The sequence below is a fragment of the Trachypithecus francoisi genome, unplaced genomic scaffold (genome assembly GCF_009764315.1).
Source record: "Trachypithecus francoisi isolate TF-2019V2 unplaced genomic scaffold, Tfra_2.0 Lachesis_group0, whole genome shotgun sequence".
Lineage (NCBI taxonomy): Eukaryota > Metazoa > Chordata > Mammalia > Primates > Cercopithecidae > Trachypithecus > Trachypithecus francoisi.
The window spans coordinates 26,604,925-26,629,418 of NW_022681453.1; the positions used below are offsets into that span (position 1 = coordinate 26,604,925).

Consider the following 24,494-nt stretch of genomic DNA (forward strand, 5'->3'; position numbering starts at 1 on the left):
CAATCTCCTGACCTAGTGATCCACCCGTCTCGGCCTCCCAAAGTGCTGGGATTACAGGCTTGAGCCACCGCGCCTGGCCTAAGAGTCTTACTCTTATGAGCCCTTTCCAGCAATTGTGTAAGGGCTGGGGCCCCTCCCTTTTCTTACTGCAGCTTCTTCTCTGGGGGCTCCTTCTTGAGGTCATTACCAAGTTGATGGGAGAAATATCCTTTCTCTAAGTCTGCTGGCAGTTGCATTGGGTGGGGTAGGATTCTCTAAGACTCTTTTGCTGAGACCCCTGTTTTTTCAGTAAAAACATTCCTAGTACTGTCTTTTCTGCAAAAAGTTGTTTTCTGCCTCAGGAAGGTCCCTCTTTCCAGGATTTTACAATTCTTTATCCTGGTTTATTTCATGGTAATATCACCAACTAGTGTTTATCCTCTATTCAGAGAACTGATAGGTTGTAAAGGACCCAATTTACACACACACAAAGATTCCCTCCCACCCTCCTTTGGGAGTGGACAGGCCTGTTGCCTTGCTATCTGTTTTTTTGAGACAAGGTCTCTCTCTGTCACCTTGGCTGGAGTGCAGTGGTGCAATCACGGCTCACTGTAGCCTTAACCTCCCACCTCAGCCTCCTGAGTGGGACTACAGGCATGCGCCACCACCCTTGGCTGATTTTTGTCTTTTTTGTAGAGACGGGTTTTGCCATGTTGCCCAGGCTGGTCTTGAGCTTTGGGGCTCAAGTGATCTGCCCGCCTTGGCCTCCCATAATGGTGGGATCACGGCCCTTTTTCTAAAAAAATGGGTTTGTAAAAGAGTATTTTGGGAAAGCTAAGTAAGCAGAGGACCCTACATTGTTATTTAAAATAGTTATATGTAATATATTTGGAACACTTATTTTGTGCCAGGCACTGTTGCTTTATAGTCATTTGTTTCAGTTAATCATCGTGAATACCTTCTTTTCCAGTGTGAGTGAACTCCAGCTTAGCTCCATTTTACAGTTGAAGAAACTGATGCTCTAGTAGGGTTAAGAGACTTTGACCAAGGTCACACAAGTTAGGGGGGTGCTAGAGCCAGAAGTGTAACTTGTTCTGTCGTTGTTCATTTACCCCATTGATATACTGAGTGCCTGCTTTCTGAGGGTGCACTGCAGGGCCTGTACTCTTAAATACTGTGTTCGGCTGGTGTGAAAAGAACCCTGAATGCTGAGTCAGTAAACCAGAGCTTGAGTCCTACCTAGCTCTGCCACATTCCCACTATGACCTTGGACAAATAATTTCTGTTCTTTGAGGCTGTCTTTTAAAAGAAGTCTCGCTCTTTATTAGATAGGTGGCATACATGGCGAGGCTTTGTAAGCAGTAAAGCACTATCAGGTATAAACTGGCAGCTAAAGGTGGTCTTAATCTCGGTTTCTAAGTGAAGGGGTCTTACCCTTATGAGCCCTTTCCAGCAATTGTGTGCCTGCTTTTAAAAAAAAAAAAAAAAAGAATGTCCCGCAATTGGATAATTCTAGCTGTTCTTACTTGTAGTTTATATTTTAAGCAATAATTTTGAGGTGAGAGAGCTGGCAGTTTGTAGAAAACCCAGTCCGCAAGAATGAGTGGAGAGAAAGGGAAGTTTCAAATCTGCAGAGAAAGAGGTGTGGGAGCCCTCCGAAGGTTTGCTTAAAATTCAACTCGCAAAACAGATTAATAAGACAAAAGGCATACGAGTTTATTATTTAATGTGTATACACAGGAGCCTTCGGAATGAAGACCCAAAGGTACAGGGAAAATTGTCCATTTTTATGCTTAGGTTCAACAAAGTATGGACAGCTGTGTGGAAATATGATTGGAGGAAAAGGCTATGATCTAATGCTAATAGGCTGAGTGGGGAAACCCAGCAAGGCTGTCTGTCTAGATTGTTCTCAGCCTGTCTGAGCAGCATTCCTTCCTTCTGGGTGTGGGCAGGACCCTCTCTGGAATGGGGGTCTTACGACCTATAGTCAGACAAGGTAGGTCAGGCAATTTCTTTTCTTTTTTGATATGGAATTTCGCTCTTGTTGCCCGGGCTGGAGTGCAATGGCGCGATCTCGGCTCACTGCAGCCTCCACCTCCCGGGTTCAAGTAATTCTCCTGCCTCAGCCTCCTAGGTAGCTGGGATTACAGGCATCCACCACCACACCCGGCTACTTTTTTGTATTTTTAGTAGACACAGGGTTTTGCCACGTTGGCCAGGCTGGTCTCGAACTTCTGGCCTCAGGTGATCCGCCCACCTTGGCCTCCCAAAGTGCTGGGATTACCAGTGTGAGCCACCATGCCCAGCCAAGTGATTTCTTTATGGACAGTTTTTACACAGAAAGGTGGAGGGAGAGTAATATTTTTAGGTATGATAGTGGGCTTTGGGGAAAAGGGTTTCTGTTTCTATGACCCACCTTGGAGAAAGAGGGATTCTAGTCTGTCTGGCTAGCCTTGGGGGCCAATGGGACTGAGAAGGCTGGAGGGCCTCTTTTCCAGTTTCCCAGCCCCTTTCCAGGAGAAGGCTGTGGGGCAGAGTTGGTTCATTAGGAACTCTGAGATTTACCAAAGCATGATCCTTCACATTTAGCTGGGGATCTAGTCAGTTTAAAAGAAGACAAGAAAAACATTTGCCTTGCTTTCCTTTTTAAAATGGCTTTATAGCCTTAAGTAAGTTTCACTGCCCAATTCAGCCTCTAGGGAGGGGCTCACAGGGCCTCAGGGAGGGGCCCAGTGCTCCCGCCTTGAGATGCCTGCCCAGGATCTCTGGCCTTAGGTCTGCTCACACTCATCCCAACTTTAAAGAGACAAATCTATTGTAGACTCTAGAAGACTTGCTTGGAAAAAAGTGGTGGGTTTTCATTTTTCCCCCCTCTTGATCAACTGTCCTTGTTTAATAATAGAACTAAGTACATTCCTCATATCCATTTTGCTCTTCAGAGGTAAAACCTTCATGGCTCTTCTGAAGTGAGCATCGTGCTTGTAAATAAATAAAAATAGTATCTAACTGGCTCAGAGGACAAAGAACGTGAAGAAGAAAGCAACTCATTAGGTGGCTCAAAAAGCGACTCATTGGTTATTCTATAAATACGTTTGCCATGTTTTAAAAGGCTCACAATTGTGTTTACAAACCAGTGCCTTTTGTGGTTAATTTGAGTATATCCTAGTTTCACAGTGAGAAGAATGAGCTTGTGACTCAGACTAATATTTTACTGTCTGTTACTATTTGATTAAATGACACTAAAATCTGAATAATGACTTGTGTCCCCTCTTTCTCTTTCTCTCTTTGCTGTTTTCAGTAGAGCATGCACCATTTTGAACGTGAATTTTCGGTAAAGTAAACTATGCTGATTTCTCTAACTTTAAAGATGCTCTGTTTCTGTGTGTGATATAGGACCCAAAGTGTCTCGATTTTTGAAGTGATTAACAAGTGGGAAAGCAGATTTGAGACTATTTCCTTATCTGAATATTTAAATGAAATACAGCATCTTTAAAAGAGCACCCAGTGACTTCATCTATATTCATTTCATTTTCATCATGACTTTCAAAATCTTCATTTTCACTCTGATTTCAGTTTTAAAATACAGCTCTAAAACCTGCAAATCAACTGCATGGCATTTTGGTATATTTTAATTTTGGAAACCATAACTCTCAAAAGTCCTGTTGCTGCAAAAATGTTGGTTCCCTAGTTACTCTGATGAAGAGGAAAGAGGGTTAGGCAGTTGAGTTCTCTTGGTTACAGGGAGACAACTTACTGGCTTTTATAACTGAGGTAGGGAAAAACAGTTCTTTTGTAAGCATCCTTTATAATTCTCGAGCTGTGACAGGAGTACAGCCTCCTCACCTGCCTGAGGCCAAAGGAGAAGGTGGTTCTCCTGAGAGCTGGGGGCTGCCTGCTTCGGTTCTCTCCCGAGAGTGGCTGGTAAGTCTGGTGTTACCCTAGTGTGGTCTCATGGCCACTTGGCCTCCCCTCCTGTATGTGACCACAGAGGAGCTCGGAATTAGAGAGACGTGTAGATTACCCACTGCTGGCTGCTAACATGGGCATAAGAGTCAGTGGGGAGGGGAGCCGGGCGCAGTGGCTCATGCCTGTAATCCCAGCACTTTGGGAGGCTGAGGCGGGTGGATCACAAGGTCAGGAGTTCAAGACCAGCCTGGCCAACATGGTGAAACCCCGTCTGTACTAAAAATATAAAAATTAGCTGGGCATGGTGGCACACCCCTGTAATCCCAGCTACTCGGGAGGCTGAGGCAGAGAATCGCTTTAACCTGGGAGGTGGAGCTTGCAGTGAGCCAAGATCGTGCCACTGCACTCCAGCCTAGGTGACAGAGTGAGACTACATCTCAAAAGGAGTCAATGGGGGAACCCTCAGACATCCTGTCCACCAAGGCTGTTGAGGGTGTTTCTGGCCTGGCATTCCTCCCTAGATCTGACCTACGCTCTCCCTGCAGCATTCTCTGCCCTCTGCCGGGGCCTCTGCTGGACTGCTAGGTTCCCATGTGGTTTGGTGGAGAGGATTTGGGGGTGGGTGGAGTAAGCAGTTGGCCCTCAGGGATTTTGTCTAAGAGAAAGTGAGATGGGAGAAATCGGGACTGACCTGGTCATAACTGAAGGTAAGCCGTTTGCAGCATCCCCCATCCTGGGCGCGAATTCAGGTATCATCAGTCTAACATGGAATCGGTCTGCTCTTGTATGTGGCCTGGAGATAAGGGTATTGGAGGTCTCTTGGCAGGAGGGACTTATTCACATTTTAGAGAGCACAGGCAGCAGGCAGTTGTTCCCAGGTTTGTCACAGGCCAAACAGTCAACTTTCATTTGGCCCTCGTTGCCCCTGCCCCCTCTTCCCTCCATTGTTAGCCATGTGTTGTAACTCAAGCCCCAATGGACCTTTCAGGAAGCTTGTGGACCATGGAAAGGTCCAAAAGGAAAAGCCAAAAACAATCAATGGGGCAGACTGAGTGAGACAGAGTCCCAGGTCTATGTTCCTGACTCCTCCAGTTTCCACTTTCTGACCCCTAGACTTCCTGTCCCCTCCAGAGTGTTCCAAACTGGCAAGCTGGGTTCTGGCCTTCCTTACCCTGGTTGTACATAAGAGCCACCATAGTTGTTGCAGGCCCAGTGAGGAAAAGCGGACCTGCTGGGACATCAAACCCCACTGGACTGCTCCGGCCTGCTGAGGCCACATCAGGGAGATCCTGCTGCCTGTCCTTTCATTCCATCTGCTTTACAGGCACAGGTTACCCTGGAGCCCTTAAGACAGTGTATTTATTGACACCACCTACATTTTCAAAGAGACTCATTTAAAGTGACAACAGTTTCAGCCTTCACTTGGACAGTGGAAAATCCATGTACTGAACCCCACCTCCAACTCCCAAACTCTGTGGTGGTGCATTTGCACTTCTAATTTTGAGGGCTTGGTAATGAAGCGAAAACCAAGGGTTGGTTCTCTGTGAAGCCAAGCAGTTTTGTTCTATGCCAAATGGCAGCCCCTACCCCTGAGCCCAGCCCTGATGCCCGTCTCCAGCCTCCCAGAATCCTTGCCTGGAGGGCTAGTCAGTCTCTAGATGGCCAGTGCTGGACCTTTAGTAGAATTCCCAAGTACTGCCGCAGCCGAGAGCCCGTCCTTAACTGCACAGTGATTCTTCTGCAGGGAGTCAAAGCACAAACCTGGGAGGCAGAAACCGTGGAGCTCCTTCTGGTACACTACGTGGCCCTGAATATCATCAAGTCCAGATTCCACTGCCCTTTTCTGGCCATTGGGTGGGAGGGTGCTGGGGAAGGGCATTGGCACCTACTCACCCCCAGGTGGGCAGAGCTCACTCCTTCGGGCCCACTTGGTGTTGCAGTCAAGAGACTCAGTTCCAAAAACCTTCAGCAGAGGTCTCCCCTCCTCCTGGTATTTCACTGGTTGCTCTCCAGAAGTCAACTCTTCAGAGGAATGCTTATCACACACGCTTATTCTCCCCTTTCCCCCTTCAGCAGTTACTTCAGGTTTAAAGTCCTTTTTATCTCTGTAACCCTCTGACATAAAGCCAGGAACATTTTCCCACAATCCACCTTAGCATAAAACATAACAGAATTTCATTCATCAGTTGTTATTGTTTAGAACCAATGAACATGTTGGTCATTTGTATGTATTTAATCTTTATTTGTATTGTTATATTTGAGCATTCCAAGATTGCAGAGCATGAGCGTGTGTGTTTGTGTGATTCTTTAATTTCAGCTGCCTTAGGTTTGAGTAAAAGATGTAAAGAAAGGTAAGTGATTTTCTATTGTAAGACTTTAACCGATACCTGTTACACTTGGTGAAAAGGATGTACTTACTTGAGTATTGTACTGGTGATTCTGAGCCAGTCATCCATACAAACTTAAGTAGGGTAGCTTTACCTGTTACCTGTTATCACAACTCAGTAGCAGTGTAGGGGAAACCACCTGGCAGAATGTCTCCCTGGGGTAGCCCTGGGAGGGACAGAGACAACATCTGACAGGCAGAGTCTTAGAGCTGCAAGGTCACAGGAGACAAGGCAACTAACTGTGACAAAGGAACATTCTTTAAGGCAAGGCTTTTTCTGTACTCCCTGTTTATTCTGTCCTGAGAGAACCATTCATTGATTCCAAAACATAAAATTCGAGTTGCAAATGTCCATGTGCCTGGAAGCTGAGGGAAGGAAGTTTTAGACACCTGCCCAGTTTCCTTCTCCTTGCCCACTGCGGTACAACACGACATTCTAGTTTCTCCCGATGTTTCATCAAAGACACATTTAGTGCAGTTCTGTCCTGTTCCTTGGTTGGGCCACAATGGAGAGAACAGTACTTGAGAAAGATTTCTCTGTAAGAATACCATGGCAAAGGCCGGGCGCGGTGGCTCAAGCCTGTAATCCCAGCACTTTGGGAGGCCAAGACGGGCGGATCACGAGGTCAGGAGATCGTGACCATCCTGGCTAACACGGTGAAACCCCGTCTCTACTAAAAAATACAAAAAACTAGACGGGCGTGGTGGCAGGCGCCTGTAGTTCCAGCTACTCGGGAGGCTGAGGCAGGAGAATGGCGTAAACCCAGGAGGCGGAGCTTGCAGTGAGCTGAGATCTGGCCATTGCACCCCAGCCTGGGCGACAGAGCCAGACTCCGTCTCAAAAAAAAAAAAAAAAAGCCCCATTAGAGGCCGGGCGCTGTGGCTCAAGCCTGTAATCCCAGCACTTTGAGAGGCCGAGACGGATGGATCACGAGGTCAGGAGATCGAGACCATCCTGGCTAACACGGTGAAACCCCGTCTCTACTAAAACATACAAAAAAACTAGCCAGGCGACGTGGCGGGCGCCTGTAGTCCCAGCTACTCCGGAGGCTGAGGCAGGAGAATGGCGTGAACCTGGGAGGCGGAGCTTGCGGTGAGCTGAGATCCGGCCACTGCACTCCAGCCTGGGTGATAGCGCGACTCCATCTCAAAAAAAAAAAAAAAAAAAAAAGAATACCATGGCAGAGAGACCCCTCTGCCCCTGCTTTGCATTGCTAACAGTTATTAGCATTTTATATTTATTTAATGCAACCTATCAGGAAATTATTATTTGAGACAGACTCCTCTGTCTTGCTGAGAATGCTGAGTGGTTTGTCATTTTACATAAAATCACATCCTTCAAATATTGAGTGTGTTGGAGCAACGAAAGCACTGTTCATCCCTTATGAGTAACTGACATTCAGGAAGGCCAACTCCATCATGCAGATGTCTATCTTTAATTGCTAGCTCAGAAGCAGACAGAGCTTCCTGGGACCTGGCTAAAGTAACTGATAGATGGAATTCTTCTTTGGGGACTATTACTAATATTTGCAAATGGGATCAGAGCCTCATCTGTGCAGAGAATGTCACCATATATGGTTTCATGTAATCTGTAATTATTTGTTCCAACAGCCTTTAACATGACTATTGTTTGAAAAAAATGGCAACTTTTAATTCCCCTTTGATGCTTCTAGCTTTGATTAGTATTTTAAGAACTCATACAGTACTAGGTATCTTGGTCCCTCTGAGGAAAACATGTGGACTCTCACCAGTCCGTTGTGCTCAGGACTGAGCAGTAGCATGTGTGCAGGGCAGCTGCGGAGGTGAATACTGATTGCCCCTTCTTCCTACACAGGGATATCTGCATTACCTCCACCTCCTCCACCTCCACCACCACCAGCAGCTCCCTTGCCTCCTGCGAGCACCGAGGCACCTGCCCAGCTCTCGTCTCAGGCTGTGAATGGCGTGAGCCGAGGGGCCTTGCTCAGCTCTATCCAGAATTTCCAAAAAGGAACTTTGAGGAAAGCCAAAACCTGTGATCACAGTGCTCCGAAGATCGGCTGAAGCTTCCTGTTTACACTTGGAGGGAAAAGTTCTTTTTTATCCCTACTCACCCCTACGCCCCAAACTACCCTCTTCCTGGGAAAATAATTGCTGAGCCAGTACAGCCACAAACAGTACTGTTTTGCAGATGCTCATGTAAGAAGCTTTTCAAGAGGGAAATAATTCTTTAAGCAGAATAAAGTTAGGCTGGCATTGCTCCCTTAAGATTTTGCTCCTTTATTAACCCTGTAAAGGAGTCTTGTTTATCCTCTAATGGGCATGCTTCAGGGGCAGCAGCATATTGAAATATTTTCACCAACTAAAGGAAATAGACAGAAAAACAATGACAATATTCAATCACAGCAGTAAATGGCCTTTGTGTTGCAAGCCCTTCTACCCCATCAGACAGCTCCTAGAAACATTCCTCTTATATAGTTCATTTCTCTAAAGCATTTTCTGATTCTTAGATAACTCCAACTTTTGCTACTTTTGTCTTAGACATTAACACTATAGCCCAAAGCATAGTTACTTTGCTGAATCAGAAAGCAACTGAGTTCTTCGTTTTCTCCTCAAATAGAATGGGGAACGTTCACAACATTCTCTTAAGTTCTAACAGGAATACCATTGTGGTTATAGAACTCAGGGCTGCTAAAGCAACTACTCTAGACCCATAGTTCTTTTTAGTTAGAATGTATTGAAACAGACAAAAATATTAACATCAGGCCGGGCGCGGTGGCTCAAGCCTGTAATCCCAGCACTTTGGGAGGCCGAGACGGGCGGATCACGAGGTCAGGAGATCGAGACCATCCTGGCTAACACGGTGAAACCCCGTCTCTACTAAAAAAATACAAAAAACTAGCCGGGCGAGGTGGCGGGCGCCTGTAGTCCCAGCTACTCGGGAGGCTGAGGCAGGAGAATGGCTTAAACCCGGGAGGCGGAGCTTGCAGTGAGCTGAGATCCGGCCACTGCACTCCAGCCTGGGCGACAGCGCGAGACTCCGTCTCAAAAAAAAAAAAAAAAAAAAAAAAACATCAGAAAAAGCTATGGCCTATTAGAGGATCTTCTTAATCCTCAGCAATTAAGTTTGGGATTTGAGGGGAGCAGGTCATTGTTACAACAGAAGTAAATTTGGCATCTATAAAAATCAATTAAGATGTTTGAAAGATTTATTTAAATATATCAATATAGCATCTTTTTAATGTTACTCATTTATTAGATCCTTTATCCTGATTTGCTTAAACCTTTCAATTGCACTTTAAAGGATTATAAATAATCCATTTAAAAATTCAAGTACACACATCAGTGTTGGTTACTATGCAGAGAGAATGTCATTGTGTATAGTTTCATGTAATCTGTGATAAATGTCAGCCGTATTTTTTATTAAAATCATGTCAAGAAAACGTGTTGTCTGTAGCTTGATGAGATATTTCCAATGATAACTTTTTGTAGCATCTGTTGTTAAGAATAGATTCACACAGTCTGAGGTTTCCTTCCTGCCTATCCTGTCTCTATTCTTTTGTGTCTCACTTTTCCTCTAAGAACTAAAAATCCTGTCTTGCTACTTAAATTAGGTACCACCTATACGCTTCTGCAACTAATTTAAACCCATCTTTTCCATCTCAGCTTCTGAAGAGGGCAGTATTTGACAGAATATCTGATCTTTGGCAATGGGAAAAACACCTGACATAAACTTTGCCATAATTTAAAAAAGAATGCTATTAGAATTAGGCATTTAGAGAGTCTGTGGAGAGGCTGGGCGCGGTGGCTCAAGCCTGTAATCCCAGCACTTTGGGAGGCCCAGACGGGCGGATCACGAGGTCAGGAGATCAAGACCATCCTGGCTAACATGGTGAAACCCTGTCTCTACTAAAAAAAAAATACAAAAAACTAGCCGGGCCTGGTGGCGGTCGCCTGTAGTCCCAGCTACTCGGAGGCTGAGGCGGGAGAATGGTGTGAACCCGGGAGGCGGAGCTTGCAGTGAGCCGAGATCACGCCACTGCACTCCAGCCTGGGCGACACAGCGAGACTCCGTCTCAAAAAAAAAAAAAGAGTCTGTGGAGAAGTTCCTGTTTCAAGTGTGATGCAACCTAGGTGATTACCTGATGGAGGCTTGAGGCCTGAGTCCTTCTGAAGTCAGTTTTGCTGCCTATTTTGGATGGTTCAGATATACGAATACAAACAGGTAATTCTTTTTTTTTTTTTTTTTTTTTTTTTTTTGAGACGGAGTCTTACTGTGTCGCCAAGGCTGGAGTGCAGTGGTGCGATCTCGGCTCACTGCAAGCTCCACCTCCTCGGTTCCAGCCATTCTCCCGCCTCAGCCTCCGAGTAGCTGGGACTACAGGCGCCCGCCACCGCGCCGGGCTAGTTTTTTGTATTTTTAGTAGAGAAGAGGTTTCACCGTGTTAGCCAGGAGGGTCTCGATCTCCTGACCTCATGATCCGCCCGCCTCGGCCTCCCAAAGTGCTGGGATTACAGGCTTGAGCCACCGCGCCCAGCCCAAACAGGTAATTCTTGTACAGTATCAGCTTATTTTCCACATGGCACTAATTTGTTGTTATTTTTAAGACGGGTTTTGCTCTTTCACCCAGGCTGGAGTGCAGTGACCCAATCACAGGTCACTGCAGGGCTCCAGCGACCCTCCTGTAGGCACACCACCAGATACCTGTTTTTTTGTTTTTTTTGTAGGCAGTGTTTTTGCAACGTTGCCCCAGCCTGGTCTCAAACTCCTGGGCTCAAGCAATCCCTGCCTCAGCCTCCCAAAGTGCTGGGATTATAGGCATGCGCTACTGTGCCTGGTGGCACTAATTTCTTAATAGAATTTCAAGTTTTCTACCCACACTGACTTTTTTCTATCTTTTCTTTGTAGAGATGGGGTTTCGCCATGTTCCCCAGGCTGGTCTTGAACTCCTACACTCAAGGGATCCACCCACCTCGGCCTCCCAAAGTGCTAGGATTATACGTGTGAGCCACCACCACACCCAGCCAATTCTTTTTTTTTTTTTTTTGAGACAGAGTCTTGCTCTGTTGCCCAGGCTGAAGTGCAGTGGCGCCATCTTGGCTCACTGCAAACTCCGCCTCCTGGGTTCAAGCAATTCTCCTGCCTCAGCCTCCCGAGCAGCTGGGACTACAGGCGCGTGCCACCATGCCTGGCTTTAGTAAAGACGAGGTTTCACCATGTTAGGATGGTCTCAATCTCCTGACCTCATGATCCGCCCACCTTGGCCTCCCAAAGTGCTGGAATTACAGGCATGAGCCACCACACCCAGCCCAGTCAATTCTTTTAATATAAAAATATAATAGTCATGGCCAGGTGTGGTGGCTCATGCCTGTAATCCCAGCACTTTGGGAGGCCGAGGCGGATGGATCACCTGAGGTCAGGAGTTCAAGACCAGCCTGGCCAACATGGTGAAATCCCACCTCTACTAAAAATACCAAAATTAGCCAGATGTGCTGGCTAATTTCCTACTCCTGAGGCTGAGGCAGGAGAATCACTTGAACCTGGGAGGTGGAAGTTGCAGTGAGCCAAGACTGTGCCACCACACTCCAGCTTGGGGAACAAAGCCAAACCTTGTCTCAAAAAAAAAAAAAAAAAAAAAAACAGTCATAGTGAGGAATTCCTTTATTCCTTATCAAAACAAACTAACAGTAAATGTATATTATATGCTTTAATTTTATACATATAAGTTATCTTGTTTGGATATATCTTTCATCAGGACTCTGCCACATCCATACTTTGTCCTGGTGGTGAGACAGGGTAAAATGTTATATAATTTGTTATTCAAAGAATGTGGCAACTGTAACAAACAAAAGGAAGCATGGCATCTAGGGCAGGAGAGTGGAGAGTTTTCCCCACACAAACACATTTAAACTTCCCTGTACAAAAACACCTGCTGTTGCTTTAGAAATCGTTTTCCTTTATGAGTAGTAGTCAGGTCTAGAAGTACAAGTGCAGTGCCAGCAAGTATTTCAAATAAATTTCAACGACTTGATATTCAAGTCCAAACTAAATATTTAATGTTTTCTTTATTGCAAATATGATGTCTTTGACCTGAGGTATAGAGTTGTCTTCTAGAATCTTTGCATAAGGCATAGGGACGTCAGCACCAGTGACACGAACAGCAGGAGCATCCAGGAAATTGAACGCAGGACCTAGAAGGAAGGCTCAACTGAGAGAGAGCAAATGCCTTGGGCACTACCACCTTGTGCCACTGGGCACTACCACCTTGGCACAGAGGTGTGGCTCTCCAGAAAGAGAAAACGTAAGGAATGCTAATTATGGGGAACTGCTTTCTGGATTTGCTTTTAAAATATTTGCCTGAGGAGAAATGCCAAACTTACAAGTTTAAAGTTCAAGTCGTTTGGCCACTCCTAGCTTTCAATCTCTTTATGCTGTACGTATTCAGGTACATGATGTTTACTACAGCTTGACTGTATTCTAGAACCAGTTTCTTTGAAATACCTTCCATGATCCTGGCACAGATTTCAGCTCCTACTCCAAACTGTGGCCAGCCTCCTTCCACAGTTACGAGATGATTTGTCTTCATGACACTGGCTTCTATGGTTTCCATGTCCATTGGTCTGATGGTACGCATATTTATCACCTAAACAGGTAATATAATCAAGTTTACAGAGCTATTGCAGCACAAATAGAGCCGTACCCCATAATACCATTTCCTTTTTTGTTTCCTGTTAATCTTTGTGTCTAGGAAAATCTAATCTGCCTATGAATAGGTACATGAATGTACAAACTGTAAAAGGAAAAATTTTAATTAAAACAAAGATCTGTATGTCTACCACAAGCAGCTCTGTGCAGTTATAGGATTCATTCATCTTCCTTCACTTTTTTATTTCTTTTGAGATGGAATTTTGCTCTTGCTGTCCAGGCTGGAGTATAATGGCGTGATCTTGGCTCACTGCCACCTCTGCCTTCCCAGTTCAAGCCATTCTCCTGCCTCAGCCTCTGGAGTAGCTGGGATTACAGGCATAGACCACCACACCCAGCTAATTTTTGTATTTTTAGTAGAGATGGGGTTTCACCATGTTGGCCAGGCTGGTCTCAAACTCCTGACCTCAGGTGATCCACCACACCCAGCCAATCCTCCTTCACTTTAAATTCCCTCATCAAAATGAGTAACAGTTAACAGCTGAGTGCCTATCATGTACCAAGCACTACACTAAGTGTAATTCTCACAACTGCCCTATCATGGGACAGCATTATCCCCATTTTATAGCTGATGAAACAGATTTAGAGTGTATAACTTGCCCAAGTATAACTAGCACATGGTACGTTTCTAAAAGATCCAGAACCTCAGAAGGGTGAGATGGGAGCATCACTTGGGCCCAGGAGTTAGAGGTTACCGTGGGCTAGGATTCAGCCACTGCACTTTAGCCTGAGCAACAGAACAAAACCCTGTCTTTTTCTCTCTCTCTCGGGGGGATCACTGAGAACCAGAAGAGGTTCAGAGAGCTCCCTGTCTCTCAAAAACAAGATCCAGAACCTAAGTGACCTGAGTGGTAAAAAGCTAAGTATGTGAACTGCAGGCAGGTTTCCAGCTTTAAGCAGAGACACAAGTGAGTGACAAAGCAAGGTTTTACATCTAATTAACCTGTTACAGAACTCTTCTGGGTCTTAAATCTAAAAGGAGCCTTTCTAATTCTTTAAGAACAAGTAAATGACCACTCACCTCACATTCAACTCCCTCTTTAGACAGCACTGCTGCAGCTTCTAAGCAGTGGCCCACAGGTCTCGAATGGGAAACCACAGTTATATGTGTTCCTGAAAACAGAGTGGTCACAGATGAGAGATCAGATTGAAACTGAAGATGCTACACCACTGTGCAGCCAGCTGTGGCTCTTGTTCATTCATGAAGTCTTCAACCCAACTTCATTCCAGTGAGCTGAGGAATGTGGCAGCCTTCCTAGAAATGAAACACAAACCTACCAGACTGAGATCTAGAAAAGCACAACTGAATGAGAAATTAGGGCATCACACATTCTTAACTTGAGCTCATTCTATAATTTTTCAAAGTAAATGACAGTAACTTGTAGGTAAAATTTTACCAAAATTGAGGGACTGGATTAAAAATACTGTTTATGTATCTTAGTTCTCTTACCTTGCCTTTCTATTTTGGCTTTTCCAATAGGAATCAGAAAATCTTTTGACTGAGCTTCCGGAGGAAATTCAAAAGGAACCCCATACATCAATTCATTCTCTAGCACCACGACTGAAAAACATAAATATTTAAACAAAAGTAACCAATGACATCCAGAATGACTAAAACTATACAAAGCAATACCATTCATCTTGTGAGAAGTTTCACTGTGCTGATTAGCCTTATTTCTACCACAACCAGCAGCCTTGAGAGCAGTTTAGGTACTTAAATTTGTAGTTTGGTCAATATAATTTTATCTATTAAAACCAGTATTGTGGGTGTGCAGTAAATGTCTCCCTTACCTAGCTGGCCCCCTTATAGTTGGAAATAGGAAAAGCAAGCACATTCTTTACTGTCTTTACTATATAAATTATTAACATTTTATATGATGTATCTAAGCCTAACTAAAAGACTTGAATGGTTTCCTCTGTGCAAATATATTATTTTAGTTTTTCAATTTTCAAAAAAAAAAAAAAAAAACCAAAGGGTCCCTGTGCTGACCTGGATTGTTATCCCGAATGGCTGATTTAATAAGTCCTTTAGCATCCTCTGAATTCCAGGGACTGACCACCTTTAAGCCTGGGCAGTGCCCATACCAGGCAGCAAAGCACTGTGAGTGCTGGGCAGCTACACCTGCTGAGGCACCATTGGGCCCCCTGAAGACTATAGGCACAGACTGAAGGCCACCAGACATGTAGTAGGTCTTGGCAGCTGAGTTTATAACCTGGTCAATGGCTTGCATGGAGAAATTGAAGGTCATAAATTCACAAATGGGCCGCAACCCAGCCTGTAAAATCAAAAATGTGGATGTTAAAAAGACTAAAAACAGCAATAAAGACTAGCAAACAATCACTCCAAGTCTTCCAACATTCAAATAATGTTTTTATTTTTTATAGACAGGGTCTCACTGTCACCCAGGCTGGAGTGCAGTGGCGCACATCATAGCTCACTGCAGCCTGTAACTCCTAGGCTCAAGTAATCCTCCTGCCTCAGCATCCAGAGTAGCTGGGACTATAGGCAAGCACCACCACATCTACCTACTTGGAATTTTTTTGTTTTTTTCCCAAATGTTTTTAAAAGGTGATGTTAAATATCTTTGGGGATGGGCACAGTGGCTCACGCCTGTAATCCCAGCACTTTGGGAGGCCAAAGCGGGCAGATCACTTGAGGCCAGGAGTTCAAGACCAGCCTGGCCAACATGGTAAAACCCCATCTCTACTAAAAACACAAAAATTAGCCGGGCATGGTGGCGCGACCTGTAGTCCCAGTCACTATGGAGGCTGAGGCAGGAGAATCGCTTGAACCTGGAAGCTGAGATTGTGCCAGTGCACTCCAGGCTGGGCGACAGAGTGAGACGCTGTCTCAAAAGAAAACAAGAAATGTCTTTGGATAAGCTTCATAAAGAGTATTACATACCATGGCCAGGCACGGTGGCTCAAGCCTGTAATCCCAGCACTTTGGGAGGCCCAGACGGGCGGATCACGAGGTCAGGAGATCAAGACCATCCTGGCTAACACGGTGAAACCCCGTCTCTACTAAAAATACAAAACACTAGCCGGGCGAGGTGGCGGGCGCCTGTAGTCCCAGCTACTCGGGTAGCTGAGGCAGGAGAATGGCGTGAACCCGGGAGGCGGAGCTTGCAGTGAGCTGAGATCCGGCCACTGCACTCCAGCCTGGGCGACACAGCGAGACTCCGTCTCAAAAAAAAAAAAAAAAGAGTATTACATACCATAGCTGCACCTACAGCAATTCCAGCAAAGCCCATCTATAAAGTAAAATATAAACATAAGTGAAAATCCATAAAAATGAAGACAGTGGACACTAATAGACATGCCCTCCAGGGTCTGCTTCCCCCTGGAAGACTTACCTCTGATATGGGAGTGTCAATAATCCTCTTGTCTCCATATTTCTTCCACAGCCCTCGACTAACCTACAATTAAGATTTGATCCCTTAAGTGTATCTGGGGGTAACAGTGACTTCAATTTTGTGTAACTTTCATATATTTCAGTTACCTTGTATGCCCCATCGTACTGGGCAACTTCTTCTCCAAGCAGAAATACCTTCTCATCTCTTTCCAGCTCCTCATCCATACCCTGATTTATAGCATCACGAACTGTCACCTGTCACAGGTATGCAAAAACAGTCAATACAGAATTGTTTGAGATTCAACTAAGATTTTCTTCCTTTATATTTACCTAGGCTGCCCAGAGCATACAATATAAAAACACTAGAACAAGTTTCTCTTTAAAACTCAAAGAATTCGGCCGGGCGCGGTGGCTCAAGCCTGTAATCCCAGCACTTTGGGAGGCCCAGACGGGCGGATCACGAGGTCAGGAGATCGAGAGCATCCTGGCTAACACGGTGAAACCCCGTCTCTACTAAAAATACAAAAAACTAGCCGGGCTAGGCCGGGCACGGTGGCTCAAGCCTGTAATCCCAGCACTTTGGGAGGCCGAGACGGGCGGATCACGAGGTCAGGAGATCGAGACCATCCTGGCTAATACGGTGAAACCCTGTCTCTACTTAAAAAATACAAAAAACTAGCCGGGCGACGAGGCGGGCGCCTGTAGTCCCAGCTACTCGGGAGGCTGAGGCAGGAGAATGGCGTAAACCGGGAGGCGGAGCTTGCAGTGAGCTGAGATCCGGCCACTGCACTCCAGCCTGGGTGGCAGAGCAAGACTCCATCTCAAAAAAAAAAAAAAAAAAAAAAAACATACAATCCATCAATTCCACTTCTATGTATATGCCCCAAATAACTGAAAGCAGGGATTCAAGCATATACTTGCACATCAATGTTCACAGCAGCATTATTCACAATAGACAAAACAATGCCAGGCACGGTGGCTCACACCTGTAATCCCAGCACTTTGGGAAGCCAAAGCAGGTTTGGATCAACGTGGTGAAACCTGGCCTCCACTAAAAATACAAAAATTAGCCGGGTGTGGTGGCGGGCGCCTGTAATCCCAGCTACTCAAGAGGCTAAGGCAGAACTGCTTGAACCCAGGAGGTAGAGGTTGCAGTGAGCCGACATAGTGCCATTGCACTCCAGCCTGGACAACAAGAGCAAAACTCCGTCTCAAACAAACAACAAAAAAGAAAATGTCGGGCTGGGCGAGGTGGCTCATGCTTGTAATCCTAGAACTTTGGGAGGCCAAGGCAGGCAGATCACTTGAGGCCGGGAGTTCAAGACCAGCCTGGGCAATATGGTGAGACCCTGTCTCTACTAAAAATACAAAAATCAGCCGGGTGTGGTGGCGCCCGCCTGTAATCACAGCTACTCAGGAGTGTGAGGCGCGAGAATCCCTTGAGCCGAGGAGGTGGAGGTTGCAGTGAGCTCTGATCGCGCCACTGCACTCCAGCCTGGGTGACAGAGCGAGCCTATCTCAAAAATACATACATATATATATATATTATTCAGCCTTAGGAAGGAATCAAACTGACGCATGCTACAACATGGATGAACCCTGAGGACATTACGCTGAGATAAGCCAGACACAAAAGGACAAATTATGCCACTTACATAAAATTATAGAATAGTAATCTCATAGAGACAGAAAAGTACAACAGGGGTTACCAAGGGTTTGGTTAAGGGAAATGAGGAGTTACCGAGTAACGGACAGTTTCTGTTTGGGATGATTAAAAACTTCTGGAAATGGATGGTGGTTAATGGTTGTACAACATGGTGAATGTACTTAATGCCACTGAATTATACACTTCTAAAAAGTACATTTTAAGTTAGGTCTATTTTGCTGAAATTTAAAGGAAAAAAAACATAGAGTGAGGGAAGAACCCCTAATCTTAGTTTTCCCCCATTGCCCAGCCAGCTGTGAGGTAGTGACTCGCCGGGGTGATAAGCGCCAGGCGGCGACAGAGGCAGCAGGAGCTCCACGGAGGATGCTGGCTCCACAAACCCAAGGCCCACAGCGCCCACCGGCCAGGGCGCAGGCGCGACTCCGGCCCCCTTCCCGAGAGAAGGGGGCCCCTCCCCGAGAGAAGGGGGCCCCTCCCCGAGAGAAGGGGGCCCCTCCCCGCCCTCGTCCGACGAGCGCCCGCGCCTGTTACCTGCAGCGCAGCTGGGGCGGTCCAGTGAAAGCGCCTCTTCAGCAGCCCGGAGACCTGGCAGGGAGAGAGGAAGATGATGGCGGGACGCAGGGTGGGCACGGGTGGCGTAGGAATACAGGCCGCGCGCTGCTGCCTACCTCCCGAAGGGGTCTCCGCACCAAGCCAGATACCGCCGCCATCTTGATCATGTCCTCTATCCGCTGCCAAATGACAACACAGAGGGGCCGGCAGACGTGAGAAAGCCCCGCCTCCTCCGGCGCGGGCCAATGGCAAGGCGCGGCGCCTGCGTGACTCGCCCCCCCCCCCGCCCCCCGCCCACCGGGTGAGGGGCCGCGGGGCCGGGCCGAGGTGACTGTGTGGGTGGCACTGCCCCTCTGCCTGGAGCCGCCTCAAATCAACTTTATTGACAGTAGGCTGTGACCGACTTGCGGGGTGCACGCTGGGCACACGTGCCTGTCGGTGTTACTTGAAGGGTGGGGACTAGAAAGTCAGACATTGAGGAGCATGATCTCTGGAAGCTGGAGAGACCTTAAGAGGCCATCCTGTTGTGGGTGCTGGAATCCTTTGGGCACCAAAGAAGTGCTTGTACACGCTGTAGTGATGGGGAGCTTAACACTTTATGAGTGAGCCTAGTCTGCCCTGGACAGTCTGTTGATTCCTTATAATGCAGACCACAGCTTTCATTGATTGCATTAAATACCTACTGTGAGCCAAGCATTGAGATCTGTGCCGTATAGCTCATTCTCACAGTACCCCACTTGGGTAATTAGTGTTATTATTATCTCCATTTTGAAGATGGGTAAACTGAAGCAGAAATTGATTAAATGAGCCGATATTTAGGACTGACTCTAAAGCATGGTCTTTTCCCACTGCTTCCTGAAGCAGAAGTTGGGGTCCTGTTTGGGGGAAGGTTACAACAACTTTAGAGAAGGCCCTATGGGGAGATGCCCAACACTTGACCATAGGGACAACCTCTGGAAGCTAATTAGTCTTAGTTTGGCCTTTGGGGGTCAGATGGGACAATTGGAGACCCAGTCTCCACCCATCCCCAAGACATTCCAAACATTCCCTTCTGTGGATCACAGCTGCAGGCTCCCAAATTAGGAACTTGCAACTTCCAAATTAGGGTTTTGTGGGCTGTGATGAGGAGTCTGGGTTTATAATCTAAGGTCTCTGGGACCCAGTGCAGTAGTGCATCTAGGGCCATCGCTAATTGATCAGTAGATTGCTGACTGGGAATGGGAAGGGGTGGAGGCAAAGGCATAGCAGGCGGATGCTGGGAAGTCTGTGGCGGCAACAGAGTCAGACTAGGAGGCAACTTCCAGATGGAGAGGAGGGGGACGGTTTTGAGTTCTATTTGGGCTAGAATCAATAGGAATGCTGTAAGTGCTAGGGAAGAGCTGAGGAAAATTTTGGATTTTTGTCGTTGTTGGATGGATAGATGGGACAAGGGAGGAGCCTGGGGCAGTGTAATTGCGAGGAGCTGGGGAAGTAAGAGTCTATTTTTGTTTTTTGAGACGGAGTCTCTCTCTGTCACCCAGACTGAAGTGCAGTCGCACCATCTCAGCTCACTGCAACCTCTGCCTCTCAGGTTCAAGTTATTCTCCTGCTTCAGCCTCCCGAGTAGCTGGGATTACAGGCGCCTGCCACCATGCCTGGCTAATTTTTTTATTTTTAGTAGAGATGAGTTTTCACTATGTTGGCCAGGCTGGTGTTGAACTCTTGACCTCAAGTGATCCACCCGCCTCAGCCTCCCAAAGTGCTGGGATTACAGGCATGAGCCAATGCAACCAGCCTTTATTCTTTAGATGACTGGGACATACCCAGGTTGGCTGGAGCCTAGGGCCTAGTCAGGACTAGAGATAGAAATTTGGGGACAGCTGCATGGAGATGACCTTTACTCTCTGGGACTCTGTCTCATCTGTAAAATGGATGGACGATCTTCAAGATGTGGAATCAACACCTTCTGAGTCTCCCTTGCCCACCACCATCATCTAGTCCCATTAGTCCCTGCCAGGAAGCCTGAGGAATGGCCAGCACTTCCCAGACTGCCACAGCATTCCTGAGAAACTCCTGAACTTGAGATTTCAGCCCCCCAAAATGTGTGGGTGGTGCTTAGAATGAAACAGTGAATCAGTCCTTCCCACCTTTCCTACCACCCAGCACCAAAAGATTTCAGGATCAGATTTGCCAAGCAAAAGATGTTACAGGAAAGGAGTCCCGATCGAGATTCCAAGAGAGAGTTCGTGGATCTCACACAAGAAAGAATTCAGGGCAAGTCCGCAGTGCAAAGCAAAAGCAAGTTGATTAAGAAAGTAAAGGAATAAGCCGGGCGCGGTGGCTCAAGCCTGTAATCCCAGCACTTTGGGAGGCCGAGACGGGCGGATCACGAGGTCAGGAGATCGAGACCATCCTGGCTAATACGGTGAAACCCCGTCTCTACTAAAAAAATACAAAAAACTAGCCGGGCGACGAGGCGGGCGCCTGTAGTCCTAGCTACTCGGGAGGCTGAGACAGGAGAATGGCGTGAACCCGGGAGGCGGAGCTTGCAGTGAGCTGAGAGCCGGCCACTGCACTCCAGCCTGGGCGGCAGAGCAAGACTCCGTCTCAAAAAAAAAAAAAAAAAGAAAGTAAAGGAATAAAAGAATGGCTACTCCATAGACAGAGCAGCCCTGAGGGCTGTTCGTTGCCCATTTTTATGATTATTTCTTGATTTTATACTGAATGAGGGGTGGATTATTCATGCCTCCCCTTTTTAGACCATATAGGGTAACTTCTTGATGTTGCCATGGCATTTGTAAACTGTCATGGTGCTGGTGGGAGTGTAGCAGTGAGGACAACCAGAGGTCACTCTCATTGCCATCTTGGTTTGGGTGGGTTTTGGCCAGTTTCTTTCCTGCAACCTGTTTTATCAGCAAGGTCTCTAGGACCTGTATCTTGTGCTGACCTCCTATCTCATCCTGTGACAGAGAATGCTTGACTGACTGGGAATGCAGCCCAGTAGGTCTCAGCCTGATTTTACCCAGTTCCTATTCAAGATGGAGTTGCTCTGGTTCACATTCCTCTGACATTTGCCTCATCCCTATTATAAGAGAAACTTTAATCCTAAAAGTTTCAGAGGGACGAAGATCCATCTTCTGTAACTTCTTGAGGCCGAATATTCACAGTAGAGAGGAGCTCAGTCAGAAAACATCAGGATGGTGAGGGACATACTGGTGAGGGTTATAACTCCAAGTTCCAACAAAAGGTGATACCTGGAAGATTAATAAGTATTCAGTTTAAGAAAACATTCAGTAAGCTTATCCTGCACTCCTACACAAAGAGTACAATAGGAATATATTCCATAAAAGTAAAGCAAAATAAGTAAAATTATCCCAAGTAAGCTAAATTAGAAGACTTTCCATGAACTGGGCAACTGTTGGAACCAAGCTGATGTGGGGTTGCTAGCTGATTCCAGGGTGTCCAGAATTAGAATATTGATTCAGATTTTTGCATTACCCATCTTTCACACGCATCCATGTAAAGAGACCACCAAACAGGCTTTGTGTGAGCAATAAAGCTTTTTAATCACCTGGGTGAAGGCCGGCTGAGTCCATAAAGAGAGCCAGTGAAGGGAGATAGGGGTGGGGCCGTTTTATAGGATTTGGGTAGGCAGTGGAAAATTACAGTCAAAGGGGGTTGTTCTCTGGCTGGCAGGGGTGGGGGCCACAAGGTGCTCAGTGGGGGAGCTTTTTTTTTTTTTTTTTTTTTTTTTTTGAGGCGGAGTCTCGCTCTGTCTCCCGGACTGGAGTGCAGTGGCCGGATCTCAGCTCACTGCAAGCTCCGCCTCCCGGGTTTACGCCATTCTCCTGCCTCAGCCTCCCGAGTAGCTGGGACTACAGGCGCCCGCCACCTCGCCCAGCTAGTTTTTGTATTTTTAGTAGAGACGGGGTTTCACCGTGTTAGCCAGGATGGTCTCGATCTCCTGACCTCGTGATCCACCCGTCTCGGCCTCCCAAAGTGCTGGGATTACAGGCTTGAGCCACCACGCCCGCCCTTTTTTTTTTTTTTTTTTTTGAGGGGGGAGCTTTTGAGCCAGAAGAAAGAATTTCACTGGTAATGTCATCAGTTAAGGCAGGAACCGGCCATTTTCACTTCTTTTGTCATTCTTCACTTGCTTCAGGCCATCTGGACGAATATGTGCAGGCTTGGGCTCAGAGGCCTGACACCATCACTCTTGTTTGTTTTGAGTAGCAGTCAGAGATCACTGGTTGGTTCACGGGAACAAGCAGGGTTAGCCTAAATTGCAGAAACAAACTTAAAAACAACTGATGAGACTAGAATCTAATAACAAGTGTACCATAGTTCTTGAAACATAATATTTCTCTCTCCAGTTTCCCATTTTTACTAAAGACAAATCTTGGTAAGACTGATTTGCTTTATTATACTTGGCCTGATTATTTGTATAAAGTGCAGCAAGAATAATTATTTTTCACATAAGAGCTTTTATTTATTTATTTATTTATTTATTGAGATGGAATCTCACCCTGTCACCCAGGCTGGAGTGCAGTGGTGCAATCTCAGCTCACTACAATCTCTGCCTCCTGGGCTCAAGCAATTCTCCTGCCTCAGCCTCCCAAGTAGCTGGGATTACAGGTGCCCACCACCGTGCCCTACTAATATTTGTGTATTTTTAGTACAGACAGGATTTCACATTGTTGGCCAGGCTGGTCTCAAACTCTTGACCTCAAGTGATCTGCCCACCTTGGCCTCTGGAAGTGCTGGGATTACAGGTGTGAGCCACTGCACCCAGCCACATAAGCTCTTTTTAAATTGGCATTCATGGAACTCTGTTCCAAAGAAGGAATGTTAGATAAGACTCCTAGAACTGAGCCCTGCCATGGGTTTGTACCCTCAGATACCTATGAGTTGGGTAAATTCCTCTCTTCTTGAGGTTCCAAGATAACTTGGAGTTCCTGGGCCTGTTAGAAAGTGACATTTTTTACTTACCACAGGTCACAAACCCTGTACAAGGACTGTGTAGGCGAGGTATGAGGTCAGTTCCCTAAGGGGCTTCTATTAGCTCTATAAGTCAAGTTTAATTCCTTAAAAGAAAACATGCCATTCCAGTCAAAGCCTTGGTAAAATAACCAGTTTCTCCAATTGTGTCCTGTTGCAAAAGAAAAACGTGTACTTATTTGCACTTATGCAAATAACTATATTGCATACATTAGGAATACTCAATTAGTTTGACCATATGTAAGATTTTCATAAACCTTTTATTAACCCTTTACTTTTTTTGTGAAAGAGCAGATTAGTGTTCTAAGAAAAACCTGTTATGCTTTTATTCCAATGCTTAATTTATGGAAAAACTGAATAATACCCCTTTAACTTTAGCCAATATGTTCACACGAAGAATTTCTTTTTACAAGATTCATTTTTTATAAACTTTTCATAACTTGCTCAAACCTTTAGCTTTATCCTGTTTAACTTAAAACAATCCCTTTACCCTTTAGGCAAGAAAAATCCACATTCCCGGGACTTCTTATACTCTTTTACCAAAAATACATTTCACTTTCCCTACACGCCTTACATGTGGAAGAACTGTTTCTTTAGTAGTCTCAAATACATGTTACAATGTTAACTCTTAGCAACTTTTACTTTTGGTGAAAACCTTGGTAAGTAAGGGGTTTGGGTCCAGGGTTTCCACACTGTAGTCCCTTCAGTGGTCACCAGAAAGATGTTATAGGAAAGGTGTCCCCATCCAGACCCCAAGAGAGGGTTCTTGGAACTTGCACAGAAAGAATTCAGGGCGAGTCCTCAGTGCAAAGCAAAAGCAAGTTTACTAAGAAAGTAAATGAGGCTGGGTGCAGTGGCTCAAGCCTGTAATCCCAGCACTTTGGGAGGCCGAGATGGGTGGATCACGAGGTCAGGAGATCGAGACCATCCTGGCAAACATGGTGAAACCCCGTCTCTACTAAAAGATACAAAAAACTAGCCGGGCGAG

At 46.0% G+C, this 24,494-nt stretch overlaps 2 protein-coding genes across 14 annotated transcripts in view; one reads left to right on the plus strand and one right to left on the minus strand.

Moving 5' to 3' along the window:
- The window catches only part of PXK (PX domain containing serine/threonine kinase like), a 101,280-nt gene extending 91,588 nt beyond the window's left edge, over positions 1–9,692 (plus strand). For 7 of the 13 annotated variants that reach the window (XR_004436910.1, XR_004436912.1, XR_004436913.1 and 4 more), the window contains 2 exons: positions 8,106–9,015; positions 9,329–9,692. Coding sequence is in view for 6 of the 13 variants with exons in the window: in XM_033210272.1 (XP_033066163.1) it covers positions 6,203–6,236; positions 8,106–8,289 (218 nt within the window). In the remaining 7 variants the exon portion in view is untranslated. Of the gene's footprint in view, positions 1–3,277; positions 3,311–6,202; positions 6,237–8,105; positions 9,016–9,328 lie in introns of those variants that run through there. The other 6 variants (XM_033210272.1, XM_033210274.1, XM_033210269.1 and 3 more) reach the window with 4 other exon arrangements.
- Positions 9,693–11,897: 2,205 nt separating this feature from the next.
- Positions 11,898–18,771, minus strand: PDHB (pyruvate dehydrogenase E1 subunit beta). Its single transcript, XM_033210275.1, has 10 exons — positions 18,646–18,771; positions 18,509–18,562; positions 16,459–16,566; positions 16,313–16,375; positions 16,175–16,210; positions 14,947–15,232; positions 14,407–14,517; positions 13,978–14,069; positions 12,753–12,894; positions 11,898–12,442 (listed from the first exon to the last, which is right to left on the minus strand). Exons 1-10 carry the CDS (start codon positions 18,694–18,696, stop codon positions 12,297–12,299), a joined length of 1,089 nt encoding a protein of 362 aa, XP_033066166.1. The 5' UTR covers positions 18,697–18,771; the 3' UTR covers positions 11,898–12,296.
- Positions 18,772–24,494: the final 5,723 nt, after the last annotated feature.